The 15,989-nt window shown below is 41.3% G+C and overlaps 2 protein-coding genes across 2 annotated transcripts; both read left to right on the forward strand.

Annotated features, from left to right (window-relative positions):
- Positions 1-2,944: 2,944 nt before the first annotated feature.
- On the forward strand, positions 2,945-10,456 carry LOC306706001 (uncharacterized protein; the record flags this gene model as incomplete). Its single annotated transcript, XM_079172915.1, has 2 exons — positions 2,945-4,595; positions 8,285-10,456. The coding sequence occupies 2 exons, from the start codon at positions 2,945-2,947 to the stop codon at positions 9,946-9,948; spliced, it is 3,315 nt and encodes a 1,104-aa protein (XP_079029041.1). The 3' UTR covers positions 9,949-10,456.
- Positions 10,457-13,362: 2,906 nt separating this feature from the next.
- LOC306706145 (tripartite motif-containing protein 16-like) lies at positions 13,363-15,287 on the forward strand. The gene has a single exon (XM_079173069.1). It carries the CDS (start codon positions 13,370-13,372, stop codon positions 15,050-15,052), a length of 1,683 nt encoding a protein of 560 aa, XP_079029195.1. The 5' UTR covers positions 13,363-13,369; the 3' UTR covers positions 15,053-15,287.
- Positions 15,288-15,989: the final 702 nt, after the last annotated feature.

Raw genomic sequence — 15,989 nt, forward strand, 5'->3', positions numbered from 1 at the left:
GAACCTGTACTTTGATTATTTAAACCTGTCCTTGTCCTCCTGAATGATTCTTCTGTGTTCAACCTCAGCTCTCTGAGCTTAACTGTGAACTAAGGTTTGTATTTAATTATTTGTTAATTTAAAAACAAATATTTATACATTATTTGGTTTATATACAACTTGTGTTGGATTGTATAGGTCTCCATTTTCAGATTCTCTGTCAAAAACAAAATCCACTTTATACGGAGAAGAAAGATCAGAATCAACCTTCAAAAACTCAAATAGTAGAATTCATATAAAATGTATTTTAAACTCCTACTCAAGTTTTATTTAATCTTCCACAACAATATCGAGGGAATGTCCTCAGTGTCCTCAGTGGTAGCTACCTATACAGCCCTGATTTAATCTTTTGTGAAAAGTATTTTTGTCATTGACTTCTAAATAATATCAGGAATCACATTTCAAGGTGATGAATCGGACTTCGATAACTACAGACGTCCAACTATTATGAATACAGACTATAAGATGTTTGCTCAAATAATTGTGAAACGGTTTAAATTGTTGACAAAATTAAAGATAAAGAACAAACACGTGCAATTGAAGGTCGACTGATGTGGGACAACTTGTGCAGATCAAGAGAACTTTTACACAAACAGAAAAAACGTGTTTCTATGCCGTTGGGCTCGATCGTCTTTAGCTTCACTAAGTATCATTCAGATCATTGAAGGACCATCGATGAACACAAACAGCAGGAAAAGAGTATCGACACAAAGAAAAACGATAACATTCTTATAAAATGCAGGAGAAAATGTTTGTGGAATCCTGAGTCAACTTTGTATTCACATTTTAATTACATTAGTCAAAAACAGACTTGCTGTACACATGTGTGGTGGCTCTAATAAGTCTACAACGTCTCACTGAGAGTAAAAGCTCAAACTGTGAGTCTTTGTTCATATATTAAATTAATATTTCTTACTCTGTCTCATCTGGTGCTTCACTGTAATCTTACCAGCTATATTTAATATTCCATGTAAATTCAGTTTATTCTTGACATCCAGACTTACATGATGCTGAAGAATAAAATACTTCCTACAAAGTTTTTGTACTATTTGAGACCTGGACAAGTTTGCTTCGATAATAAACCACATCGTTATCTTTAGAGACATTGTAGGATTTCACAATGTTAAATGAATGAATTCCTTTATTGGTGGTTGTTTGACTTCTGATACTCACTGACTGGAGGTTCTACTTTAGTTTGGCCTCCTTTATTTCAAATAAAATCACCATGTTTCACAGAAGTCTTTGGACTCATTCTAATGTTTTAACCTACAGAACGATTAGAGATTAAATTTCAAGGTGATATTTTAATATCGACAAAAGAATCCAATTAATAAATAAGAGAAAAGTAAAGTATATCGATACTAGAGGTTCATCACTTGATATCAATCTACAACAAACTGCAGAATCAGCTGATCTGGTTGATTCTTGTCCTTCTGCATTAGCATCTGTTTGCTGCTGAGCAGGTAGTCTACAGTGGCTTCTCTTGAACAGCCTGTTAACGTCCCTCTCCAGGATGGAGAGAGTCCTCGTTGTTGTCAGGACTGTCCCTTTGTCTTTCACAAACACAGTAGGATTCATTCAGGTCATTGGACATGTGCAAGTCGTTAGTGGAGTGAGGAGCTTTAGGTTTGCAGCTGGTGATCAATCAGAGACCTTTTCAGACAGAAGCAGAGTCGTTCACTGAGAACTGCTGTTGGAGGTTCTCAGAGTACAGTCGTTTGGTTTCTCTCACCGTCTCGCTGAACCTGTACTTTGATTATTTAAACCTGTCCTTGTCCTCCTGAATGATTCTTCTGTGTTCAACCTCAGCTGTCTGAGCTTAACTGTGAACCAAGGTTTGTATTTAAATATTTGTGTATATTTAAAACAATTATTTATACATTATTGAGTTTGTATACAAATTGTGTTGGATTGTATAGGTCTCCATTTTCTGATTTTGTGTGAAAAGCAAATCAACTTCATACGGACAAGAAAGTATCAGAATCAATCGAATTCAAATAGTAGAATTCATATAAAATATATTGTAAACTCATTCTCGTGGTAGCTGCCTATACAGCCCTTATTTAATCTTTTGTATGAAATATTTTTCTTCTACTCAATATTAAGAATCCCTTTTCATCAGCGGCAATGTTTGCTGTTTTTGAGATAAAAGCACTGGTTACATATTTGTATTTATTTATTTGTTTTATTTTCTGAGGATTATTTCAATGATCTTATCATTTTTATTATTTACATTTTCAATATTTTGAATAATCTTTAAATGTTTGCCTTGAAGGACATATATTGTATATTCTACCTAATATTGATTTAGTATCTTTACTGGGTTGAAACCTCGTGTGGTTGGTCAATGTGTTTAAAATGTTAAAGGGACAGTCAGCGGTGGCACTGCTCATCTGAAATGTGTTATTGTGTACTTAATGATACTTTGTTAAGCAGACCAGACCATAATGATCACGAACATGCTGCCAACAGCCTCGAGTTGGTTTTGAGGAGCTACAGCATTAAATAAAGGAAAAGCTGAAATCTGTCCTCAAAACAAACAACCGTGTTTGATCAGCTGACTGATCGTGGAGACAAAAAGCAATACCAGCCGTAACAACGGCCAATGGGGGAGCTCCAACTCTACCGACCAATGGTGTAACTTCATTACTATCATAGGGAATCCGCCCCCCACCCCCGGCTTTGCTGCTGTCCAATCATATCAAACCTTGATAGCTCCTCCCTCTTTTTCTAGCTGTAAAACACAGCCAGCTCAACTCTGTGCACATGTCGCCTTGTTTGGAGCAGGAACCTCATTCAGTGAAGATCAGCAGATGAACAGAAACAAAGAAGAGATTTTTGATGTAAACTCAGATGTTTGTTTTATAATCAGAGGAACTCACAAAGTATCTGCCACGAGGAGAAAATGGCTCAGCAAGGATTTCAGCTGGACCAGGAGACCTTCTCTTGCTGCATCTGTCTGGATCTACTGAAGGATCCGGTGACTATTCCCTGTGGACACAGCTACTGCATGAACTGTATTAAAACACACTGGGATGAGAAGAAACCCCACAGCTGCCCTCAATGCAGGCAGACCTTCACACCGAGGCCTGTCCTGCTGAAAAACACCATGTTAGCAGATTTAGTGGAGCAACTGAAGAAGACTGGACTCCAAGCTGCTCCTGCTGATCACTGCTATGCTGGACCTGAAGATGTGTCCTGTGATGTCTGCACTGGGAGGAAACTGAAAGCCTTCAAGTCCTGTCTCGTCTGTCTGGTCTCTTACTGTGAGCAACACCTTCAACCTCATTATGATGTAGCTCAGTTAAGAAAACACAAGCTGGTGGACCCCTCCAACAAGCTCCAGGAGAACATCTGCCCTTGTCATGGTGAGGTGATGAAGATGTTCTGTCGTACTGATCAGCAGTGTATCTGTTACCTCTGCTCTGTGGAGGAACACAAAGGCCACGACACAGTCTCAGCTGCAGCAGAAAGGACTGAGAGGCAGAGAGAGCTGGAGGTGAGTCGACTAAACATCCAGCAGAGAATCCAGAACAGAGAGAAAGACGTGAAGCTGCTTCAACAGGAGGAGGAGAACATCAATCTCTCTGCTGATAAAGCAGTGGAGGACAATGAGAAGATCTTCACTGAGCTGATCCGTCTCATGGAGAAAAGAAGCTCTGATGTGAAGCAGCAGGTCAGATCCCAGCAGAGAACTGAAGTGAGTCGAGTCAAAGAGCTTCAGGAGAAGCTGGAGCAGGAGATCACTGAGCTGAAGAGGAACGACGCTGAGCTGAAGAAGCTCTCACAAACAGAGGATCACAACCAGTTTCTACACAACTACCCCTCACTGTCACCACTCAGAGAGTCTACAGACTCATCCAGCATCAAGATCAGTCCTCTGAGCTACTTTGAGGACGTGACAGAGGCTGTGTCAGCAGTCAGAGATAAACTACAGGACGTTCTGAGAGACAAATGGACAAACGTCTCACTGATGGTGACTGAAGTGGATGTTTTACTGCCACAACCAGAGCCCAAGACCAGAGCTGAGTTCTTAAAGTATTCACGTGAAATCACGCTGGATCCAAACACAGCACACAGACAGGTGTTGTTATCTGATGAGAACAGAAAAGCAACTTTTATGAAACAACATCAGTTTTATTCTAGTCACCCAGACAGATTCACTGGATGTCAGCAGGTCCTGAGTAGAGAGAGTCTGACTGGACGTTGTTACTGGGAGGTGGAGTGGAGAGGAGCAGGAGTTGAGGTGGCAGTCACATTCAAGAATATCAGCAGAAAGGGGGACTGGAGTGAAAGTGGATTTGGATTGAATGACAAATCTTGGGTATTAAGATGTGACAATAACAGTTATACATTTTGGTACAACAATGTCCGATCTCCCATCTCTGGTCCTCAGTCCTCCAGAGTAGGAGTGTACCTGGATCACAGAGCAGGTATTCTGTCCTTCTACAGCGTCTCTGAAACCATGACTCTCCTCCACAGAGTCCAGACCACATTCACTCAGCCTCTCTATGCTGGACTGTTGCCTTTTAGTTCTAGAACCACTGCTGAGTTGTGTAAACTGAAGTAGACAGAATTCCTTTAACTCGTTGTGTCTCCATGTTTGTTGTCAGTCAAACATTATGGGTGGTACTTTGACATCTTGTCATTAGTTGTTGTGTAAATGTTTGAGTTTCTTGAGGTGGAGCTCCTTCCTGTGTCTGTTTAGCCATGGAGGCTATCACTGCTCATGATGATGTTTGTTTACCTGAACTGACATTTCTCTGCGTGAACATTTAAACTTCTCTGAGCTCTAAATGTTTGAATATTTTTATTGATGCTTTTATTTTGTTGTTTCTCTTCCACTGCATGGATCTTAAGAGAGAAAACACCAGAGCTTCATTTATCCGAGATATTTTGTTCTCAATCTATAATTGATCAAGAGTCATTTAACAGACTTTACTGATGGGATGTGTGAACAAACTGAATGTTTTCATGATGAATAAACAAACATGAACAAAGTATTTTCTTCTTGTCTTCATTCCAGGGTTTCATACAAAGCTGATGGAGAAAATATGAAACTAATATGAGAGAATAACTGAGTCAGTTTTCCTCCTGAAACACCACAAAGTACAGAGTTCATGTTTAGAGCAGAAGAGCATTAGTCAGTCAGTCTCTGTCCTTTAAACTTTCCTCACTTAAACATCTTTGTCACAGAGAAATGAGCAGAGTTTGATATCACTTGTTGATTTTTACAACCAACATTTAGTTTGTGCACTAAGTCAGTGAAGAGTATTAATCACACAGACTTAAACATGTTAAAATTGGCATATTTCTTTATTCCTAAAACACATAAGACAACAGATGTCGTGTCGTTGATTCTTTACAATTATTACAAAGTTGTTGAATCAGAATTCAAAATGTCAGAGAAACTTTAACCCACAGCCTCAAACCTCACATTCATAAATACTATTTACAACCTGAGAGCTGATGTGAATACTGTTTGTAGAGTAGAAGCTCTTCTCTACCATCTTTCCCACGTGCCCTGAATGCAGCATCAGTGTTACAGGATGTGACTCCTGTGAACAAACTGACACAGTGTGATGTCACATTTAAATGTGTCTTTACTGATGTAGTTTGAAGCTGACAAAGACTCAGTGACGTTGTTACATGTCTTCCTGCAGTGAACATCACAGCAGGTTAACAGGTGAGATGTGAGAACTGAAGCTCAACACTAGAGGGCGCCTTCATGCTGATGAGCAGGTTCAAGCACCTCTACTCACTTTGTCTGCATGTGTTGAAGCTGATTAGAAACTCTCTTATTGTGTCACACGGTGGTGTCAAACGTATGTAAGTCTAAATTAATTCCCCAACTAATCTCCTGTGTTTGAAATGCTTTCACTCTGTTCTACTGTGTTTTCTACTAACTTGACTTTATTCTAGCAGCTGCTGAAGTTAACCTTGACCGCGGTGTGTTTGTGTGACGGAAGCTTCTCCTCACATCGATGCTTTTGTGTGAAGAATTGTGTCGACGCCGATCGATCAAACTTCAGTCCTTTCCTGATGTGATGAGAGCTGAAGGCTAAAGAGTGCTTCCTGTTTGTTAGCAAACAGAAGACGTATAAAGATCATCACGTGTATCCAGATAGTCCTGCTTCACATCTCTGCTCTGTACATGATGCTGCATGAACCCCTTCAACGTCCGCCGGCTCACTTTACATGTTCAGGGTGTCTCACTTTGTCTCTCTGTCCCTCTCCAGACACATATCTAGTTCCCCAAATCAAACCCTTTTACATCCGTCCACCAGATGTCCTCGGACCTCTCCTCCTTCCCCCGCTGCCCCCCCCCCCTCCATCCACACACCTGTTTCCACTTCACTCACCTGCTCTGCCTCCTCACCTGCATCACCCGATCATCCAGCTCTATTCTACCAGTCCTCTGTCTCTGTTCCTCTCCAGTTCCTTATGTTTCACTGTGGTTACCTGTCTGTCTGCTACCAATTATCTGCCTGTGTGCTGTCTGCTACCTGCTACCTGTCTCTCTACTACCTGTCTGTCTGCTACCTGTTACCTGTCTCTCTGCTACCTGTCTGTCTGCTACCTGCTACCTGTCTCTCTACTACCTGTCTGTCTGCTACCTGTTACCTGTCTCTCTGCTACCTGTCTCTCTGCTACCTGTCTCTCTGCTACCTGTCTCTCTGCTACCTGTCACCTGTCTCTCTGCTACCTGTCTCTCTGCTACCTGTCTCTCTGCTACCTGTCTCTCTGCTACCTGTCACCTGTCTCTCTGCTACCTGTCTCTCTGCTACCCGTCTCTCTGCTGATACCTGTCGGTTGGACCAACATTCATTGTAAGCTTCTTTCTTTTTATATAAAACACTGAATTTATCCTGCTGCATCTTTATCAACTCGTTTTCTGACATGTTTATGACAAACTGTACGATGACATTTTTAATGACATATTTTCTTTACATACAATACTGCAGTATGACATTTGTGTGACACCTATACTACCATTACTACTCTGACCATTTTTGACACTAAACAAATATTTTATAGACACTGAAAATAATCTGTTCCAATAAATACACTGTGAAAATGTAATATTACTAATACCACCCAGTTAAAATATTCTGTTATGGTAAACATACTCTGTTACATTAAAAGTACTAATACCACACTTAGAAATGACTTTGATACAGTAAGTGTACTAATACCACACTGAAATACTCTTTTAAAGGAAAAGTACTTAGCCACACTGTGAAAATACTGTAACAGTAAAAGTAACGTCGTAGATATTTCCTCAGTTTGATGATTGACTTGTTGTTTGTGTAGTTCTTGTTGTTGACACTCGGGGCACTGAGCAGCAGGTTCTTCTTCATGTGGAGGGTTAAAGGATGAAGGTGTGTCAGTGTCCCATGATGCAACAGGAAGAGACATGTTTTTTATCAGAACACGAGAGAGACTGAACGAGGAACGTTGTTCTCTTTGATCTCCACAGTAAAACCTGAAGCACAGATCTCGACTGGACGTTGGACTTCTTGTCTGAGTTACAATCCACTGAAATGCTGCTTCAGTGAACTTTGATGTGAGTTTGTTTTTAACAGTAAAAGTACTAATACTCTACAGTAGAAATACTCTGTTACAGTAAAATGTTCCTTCAGTAAACTGTAGTTAAAGTATTCAGACTGTGTCTGTTGTACTATTATATATTCTATCATTAGAGTATTAGTCCTCGTGCATTCATGTAAAAGCAGGATTTCACTGTGTAGTTGGTTGAGCTGGAGCTCATTTTGAACTATTAACTAATGATTCTTGTCATTATGGATTAATCTGCTCATTATTTTCTCCATGAATCGATTGATTGGTTTGTAAAGATGGTGACGTAACGCAGTATAACTCTGTAGTATTTCTACTAGTAAATAACTTGTTTGATGATTTTAGTTTAAATCCATCTGCAGCTTGAAATGCAGCTCAGGTTCAGAGTGGTGTTCTGTTTCCATGTTTTATCATGAACGCTTCAAAGTAGATCATTAAATATGTGAGAAAATGAGCTGAGGAGCCAAGAAGTACTGAGGAAGTAGAAACGTCAGTGTTTCCAGACGGGGAGCAGCTTTTAACCGAGGCTCCATTTTAAAGGAGGAGACAAAGTGCTGCTCCTCTTCCTGGAGTGAAGCAACGCTTGGTAACCCCTCCCTCCTCCTCCTGCTCTCACACACAGCCAGCTCCACTCTGTTCATGTGTTTCCTTGTTCCCTCCCCTTCAGATCTACACTTTGAAATGGAGCAGAAAGGAGTTCAGCTGGACCAGGAGACCTTCTCTTGTTCCATCTGTCTGGATCTACTGAAGGATCCGGTGACTATTCCCTGTGGACACAGCTACTGCATGAACTGTATTAAAACACACTGGGATGAAGAGGAGGAGAAGAAACCCCACAGCTGCCCTCAGTGTAGGCAGACCTTCACATCGAGGCCTGTCCTGGTGAAAAACACCATGTTAGCAGATTTAGTGGAGCAACTGAAGAAGACTGGACTCCAAGCTGCTCCTGCTGATCACTGCTATGCTGGACCTGAAGATGTGTCCTGTGATGTCTGCACTGGGAGGAAACGGAAAGCCTTCAAGTCCTGTCTCGTCTGTCTGGTCTCTTACTGTGAGCAACACCTTCAGCCTCATTTTAAATCTCCTGCCTTTGAAAAGCACAAACTGGTGGACCCCTCCAACAAGCTCCAGGAGAACATCTGCTCTAATCATGATGAGGTGATGAAGATGTTCTGTCGTACTGATCAGCAGTGTATCTGTTATCTCTGCTCTGTGGAGGAACATAAAGGCCACGACACAGTCTCAGCTGCAGCAGAAAGGACTGAGAGGCAGAGAGAGCTGGAGGTGAGTCGACTAAACATCCAGCAGAGAATCCAGGACAGAGAGAAAGACGTGAAGCTGCTTCAACAGGAGGAGAAGAAAATCAATCGCTCTGCTGATAAAGCAGAGCTGATCCGTCTCATGGAGAAAAGAAGCTCTGATGTGAAGCAGCAGGTCAGATCCCAGCAGAGAACTGAAGTGAGTCGAGTCAAAGAGCTTCAGGAGAAGCTGGAGCAGGAGATCTCTGAGCTGAAGAGGAACGAGGATGAGCTGCAGAAGCTCTCACACACAGAGGATCACAACCAGATTCTACACAACTACCCCTCACTGTCACCACTCAGTGAGTCTACAGACTCATCCAGCATCAAGATCCGTCCTCTGAGCTACTTTGAGGACGTGACAGAGGCTGTGTCAGCAGTCAGAGATAAACTACAGGACGTTCTGAGAGAGAAATGGACAAAAGACTCACTGACGGTGACTGAAGTGGATGTTTTACTGCCACAACCAGAGCCCAAGACCAGAGCTGAGTTCTTAAAGTATTCACGTGAAATCACACTGGATCCAAACACAGCACACACATGTCTGTTATTATCTGATGGGAATAGAAAAGCAACATTTATGATACAACATCAGTCTTATTCTAGTCACCCAGACAGATTCACTGGATGTGTGCAGGTCCTGAGTAGAGAGAGTCTGACTGGACGTTGTTACTGGGAGGTGGAGTGGAGAGGAGGAGTTCATGTAGCAGTCACATACAAGAATATCAGCAGAAAGGGGGACTGGAGTGAAAGTGGATTTGGATTGAATGACAAATCTTGGACATTAAGATGTGAGAAAAACAGGTATTTTTTTCGGTACAACAGTATCAAAACTCCCGTCTCTGGTCCTCAGTCCTCCAGAGTAGGAGTGTACCTGGATCACAGAGCAGGTATTCTGTCCTTCTACAGCGTCTCTGAAACCATGACTCTCCTCCACAGAGTCCAGACCACATTCACTCAGCCTCTCTATGCTGGACTTTGGCTTCTTTATTTCAACTGGGGACACACTGCTGAGTTGTGTAAACTGAAGTAGACAGAAGTCCTTTTAAGGGTTAAACTCTGTGTTTGAACTCATTTTGTCTCCATGTTTGTTGATGACAGCTGATTGTTGTGGGTTTCTTCACTGCACAGAGATCAGCTGTCAGTCAAACATTATGGGTGGTACTTTGACATCTTGTCATTAGTTGTTGTGTAAATGTTTGAGTTTCTTGAGGTGGAGCTCCTTCCTGTGTCTGTTTAGCCATGGAGGCTATCACTGCTCATGATGATGTTTGTTTACCTGAACTGACATTTCTCTGAGTGAACATTTAAACTTCTCTGAGCTCTAAATGTTAGAATATTTGTATTGATGCTTTTATTTTGTTGTTTCTCTTCCACTGCATGGATCTTAAGAGAGAAAACACCAGAGCTTCATTTATCTGAGATATTTTGTTCTTTGTGTGCATTTGTAAATAAATCTATAATTGATCAAGAGTCATTTAACAGACTTTACTGATGGGATGTGTGAACAAACTGAATGTTTTCATGATGAATAAACAAACATGAACAAAGTATTTTCTTCTTGTCTTCATTCCAGGGTTTCATACAAAGCTGATGGAGAAAATATGAAACTAATAAGAGAGAATAACTGAGTCAGTTTTCCTCCTGAAACACCACAAAGTACAGAGTTCATGTTTAGAGCAGAAGAGCATTAGTCAGTCAGTCTCTGTCCTTTAAACTTTCCTCACTAAAACATCTTTGTCACAGAGAAATGAGCAGAGTTTGATATCACTTGTTGATTTTTACAACCAACATTTAGTTTGTGCACTAAATCAATGAAGAGTATTAATCACACAGACTTAAATATGTTAAAATTGGCATATTTCTTTATTCCTAAAACACATAAGACAACAGATGTCGTGTCGTTGATTCTTTACAATTTTTACAATGTTGTTTAGTCAGAATTCAAGATGTCAGAGAAACTTTAACCCACAGCCTCAAACCTCACATTCATAAATACTATTTACAACCTGAGAGCTGATGTGAATACTGTTTGTAAAGTGGAAGCTCTTCTCGACCATCTTTCCCACGTGCCCTGAATGCAGCATCAGTGTTACTGGATGTGACTCCTGTGAACAAACTGACAGTGTGATGTCACATTTAAATGTGTCTTTACTGATGTTGTTTGAAGCTGACAAAGACTCAGTGACGTTGTTACATGTCTTCCTGCAGTGAACATCACAGCAGGTTAACAGGTGAGATGTGAGAACTGAAGCTCAACACTAGAGGGCGCCTTCATGCTGATGAGCAGGTTCAAGCACCTCTACACACTTTGTCTACAGTTTTAGTTAAAAACATATGTTTAGTCCTCCAAAGGGTCACAAGATAAATCTGAGTGTTCATGATATGATCAGAGAAAAGTTCTGCTTCACATTGTTACATAATCTTTGCTGTTTTTAATGAAACATTGGATCGTTTTAGCTTCAATCAGTTATTTGAATTCGACCGTCTGAGAAGTTTAGAGGGTCAATGTCTCTGATGGAGCTGCTAACAACTCATGGACATGTGAAACATGATAACGAGCTCCGACTGTCTTCAAATATCAAACAGGAAGTCACAGAAACAGTTACATCCTGTTAGATCCAAACTGTAGGCTACTTGTAGTGTTTAGACCACGTTAGGATAAACTCATATTTGCTTGTAATATTACTGTATATATATCAATAGTATATATAACATAACATTTATATATACACATGTGTGTAGCTAGCTTTGTATTCTATCCTTAGTTCTTTTTTCGTCTGCTCGTTTTGATGTTTTATATAAATAAACTACATCAATACCAACCAAACAAGATATGATTTTTGATTAAACCACATGAGACTAATATCCTTCAATCTCGTGTTAATTATTACAAATACACAGAAAAATAAGATTTTCTACAAAACGTGGTTGTTTGTTGTTAAAACTCAGAGCCAATCAGCTCTTAGATCTGGAGACAGCCAGGCGTTTCCCATCATGCATTGGGTTTTGCAGTCGGTGGAGAGCAGCTGTGGCACTTGTAGGATTTGCTTTAAAGGCGCCGCCTGGTGTCTTGGATCAGACCACTGATTGGTTATTATGACTCGTACTCGTGGAGCAAAAAATCCGAAAAATGTACCGAATAAAAAAAAAGAAAGTCTCTTTTTCTCTGCGTAATATTTGCGTGATCTCTGAAACTATTCATGACAAAATCAACAGTTTAAAAAAAATGCCTCTGGTTTGTAACGGCCTTAAGATATGCGGTAGTTTGTAATTTATGTATTATAGTAAACTGAGTTTCCTGGCATTTGTAATTGCTAAATATTCTTTTGCTACTATAAATATTAATGTAGCTAATTCTGCAGTAATCAGACTTGTTGAGGTAAACACAGAACATGATGTAGAAGAGGTGGAGGAAGCATTACATGTCCTTTACTTTCACTACAGCTCGTTGTTCAGATGTTTATTTGGATCTTAGCAGTTTGTCATTTGATTGAAAGTTATTTGGTTTGGGAATTGGGACGTAAAACAAGATTACAAAACTGAATAATTATAATTTCCAAACATGAAGCAGCGTTTTTCTTCTTCTTTGGAACTCCATTAACTTTGCTGGGCAATTTGAAAAATATACTGTGAAGTTAATGTGCGCTGTAATAGTCTAACTCTCCATTCTTACTGCACATTGTGAGTGGCAGCTAGCACACCCTGCCTCTCTTTGTGGAATGCAGTAAAGGCTGAAAAGCCTGTTCCCTCTTCTTCCTGCTCTCGAACACAACGAAAACAGTCCCCCCCCCCACTTCACAGATCTGCAGGTATAAAGGTCGGTGTGAAGGTGAAATGTTGAGCTGATGAACCTCTTGATTGCAGCAAGTGAACAAGAGCAGAAGGAGCAGAGATGTATTGCCCATCAGACCAAAAAAGACTGTTTCTGTTCAGAGAAATCAGAAATTCAGAGGGGTCGAGCACAATTCTGCAGTTCCATCTGTCTGGATCTCCTGAAGGATCCGGTGACTATTCCCCGTGGACGTAGTTACTGCATGAACTGTATTGAAACCCACTGATAGCCATCGGTATAGGCAGACCTACACACCAAGGCTTGATTTGGTGAAACACACCATGTTAGCAACAACCAGCAGCAAAGACCAGAGCTGGATTCTTAAAATAGTCACATGAAATTACACTGCAAACACAACAAACATGCATCTGTTATTATCTTACGGGAAGAAAGAAGCAACATTAATGAGTCTACAACGGAGATATTTTCGTCACCCGAACAGATTTACATCATATTTTCAGGCCCTTAGTGGAGAGAGTGTGCCTGGACGTTGTTACTTTGCTCCACTCTGTCTTTATTTCCTTGTTCCCTCCCCTTCAGATTTACAGTTTGAAGATGGGTGTAACCAACATGTGTTGAAGTGAACGAGCTGACAGGCTGTTGTCACTGAGAGGAGAAAATGGCGCAGAAAGGAGTTCAGCTGGACAGAGAGACCTTCTCTTGTTCCATCTGTCTGGATCTACTGAAGGATCCGGTGGCTATTCCCTGTGGACACAGCTACTGCATGGACTGTATTAAAACACACTGGGATGAAGAGGAGGAGAAGAAACTCCACAGCTGCCCTCAGTGTAGGCAGACCTTCACATCGAGGCCTGTCCTGGTGAAAAGCACCATGTTAGCAGATTTAGTGGAGCAACTGAAGAAGACTGGACTCCAAGCTGCTCCTGCTGATCACTGCTATGCTGGACCTGAAGATGTGTCCTGTGATGTCTGCACTGGGAGGAAACTGAAAGCCTTCAAGTCCTGTCTCGTCTGTTTGGTCTCTTACTGTGAGAAACACCTTCAGCCTCATTATGATGTAGCTCAATTAAAGAAACACAAGCTGGTGGACCCCTCCAACAAGCTCCAGGAGAACATCTGCTCTCGTCATAATGAGGTGATGAAGATTTTCTGTCGTACTGATCAGCAGTGTATCTGTTATCTCTGCTTAATGGATGAACACAAAGACCACGACACAGTCTCAGCTGCAGCAGAAAGGACTGAGAGGCAGAGAGAGCTGGAGGTGAGTCGACTGAACATCCAGCAGAGAATCCAGGACAGAGAGAAAGATGTGAAGCTGCTTCAACAGGAGGAGGAGAACATCAATCTCTCTGCTGATAAAGCAGTGGAGGACAATGAGAAGATCTTCACTGAGCTGATCCGTCTCATGGAGAAAAGAAGCTCTGATGTGAAGCAGCAGGTCAGATCCCAGCAGAGAACTGAAGTGAGTCGAGTCAAAGAGCTTCAGGAGAAGCTGGAGCAGGAGATCACTGAGCTGAAGAGGAACCACGATGAGCTGAAGAAGCTCTCACACACAGAGGATCACAACCAGTTTCTACAAAATGATTCCTCGCTCTCACATCTCAGTGAATCCTCACAGTTATCGAGCACCAAAGTCCGTCCTCTGCAGTACTTCGAGGACGTGACAGCGGCTGTGTCAGAAGTCAGAGATAAACTACAGGACGTTCTGAGAGAGAAGTGGACAAACGTCTTACTGACAGTGACTGAAGTGGATGTTTTACTGTCAAACTCACAAGCAGAACCCAAGACCAGAGCTGGATTCTTAAAATATTCACGTAAAGTAACACTGGATCCAAACACGGCACACACACAGCTGTTATTATCTGAGGGGAACAGAAAAGCCACATTAATGAGACAACAACAGTCTTACTCTAATCAGCCAGACAGATTTTCTTATTGGCAGCAGATCCTGAGTAGAGAGAGACTGACTGGACGCTGTTACTGGGAGGTGGAGTGGAGAGGAGATAACGTGTGTGTGGCAGTCGCATACAAGAATATCAGCAGGATTGGGAGCTCAACTGAATGTGTATTTGGACTAAATAACAAATCTTGGGCGCTAACATGTGACAGAAACAGTTATACATTTTGGAACAACAGTGTCCATACTCCCATCTCTGGTCCTCAGTCCTCCAGAGTAGGAGTGTACCTGGATCACAGAGCAGGTATTCTGTCCTTCTACAGCGTCTCTGAAACCATGACTCTCCTCCACAGAGTCCAGACCACATTCACTCAGCCTCTCTACGCTGGACTTTGGCTTCTTTATTCGTCTGGAAACACTGCTGAGTTCTGTAAACTCAAATAGACAGAACTTATAAAAAGGGACAGTGGGTTACATTCAGTTTTTTTCCTTATTGCTCATTTTGTCTTCATGCTTGTCGCTGAGGAGTGGATTGTCGCATCATTTCCTCACTTGATTTATTTACTTAAAAGGGAAACAAACATAGCAAACATCAGTCATTTTTATATATTATTGTAATGTCACAGTAGCACTCTCTATATGACTGTATATGCTGTCATATCCACCTACCTCACTTCCTGCTTGCTGACCACAACGTGAAAGTATTATAAAGTTGTGTTTGCCACAGAGTCTATTTCCTGCAACAATCCAAAATGCAATCGAACAATCCCATTGGCTGTTTCTCGTGGGAACCAGTGCGATGCTTTATCGGAAAATAAGTCATCTGTGCACCACTCTATGAAGTAATTCAGATTCTGGTGACTAATAAAGTGACTTTGACTTGTAAAATTGCAGGACTGCCCCTGTAATTATCGTGGTCGTGTAGAAAACGTTTTCCTTGTCGATATGCGTTTCCAACCAATACCTCAAACTAAACTGTGTCCAGGGCTTTTATTGTGAAAGGTAAGGCCGGAGAGAGGGGATCTGGCGTGCTCTCCCGTGGTCAAGGTTGAAAGTAGTAAAGTTCTCCATCTTGATTCGGACTACGGAGTCTCCCTGTTGTTGTAAACTACAGTGTATTATATTATTATATATGTTAAAGCGTCTCCAGTCTACTACTGTACGCTGTCTTTCCGAGGTGTGACCTGGTCGATGCGCTGCTTGTTAGCCGACCATGTGCTACCATTTAATTAATGCGTTTTGAGTTAAGTACAAAATCTACAGACACATTATTCGTTTGTAGAATGACAATTCTTTTTATTCGCTTCGCCGTGCATAAACGTGAACCAACATATTGTTTCCACTAATTACCAAACACGCCATTTAGAGCAAGACAGCAAAC

The sequence above is a fragment of the Pholis gunnellus genome (assembly GCF_910591455.1).
Source record: "Pholis gunnellus genome assembly, chromosome: 14".
In the NCBI taxonomy this organism is placed as follows: domain Eukaryota; kingdom Metazoa; phylum Chordata; class Actinopteri; order Perciformes; family Pholidae; genus Pholis; species Pholis gunnellus.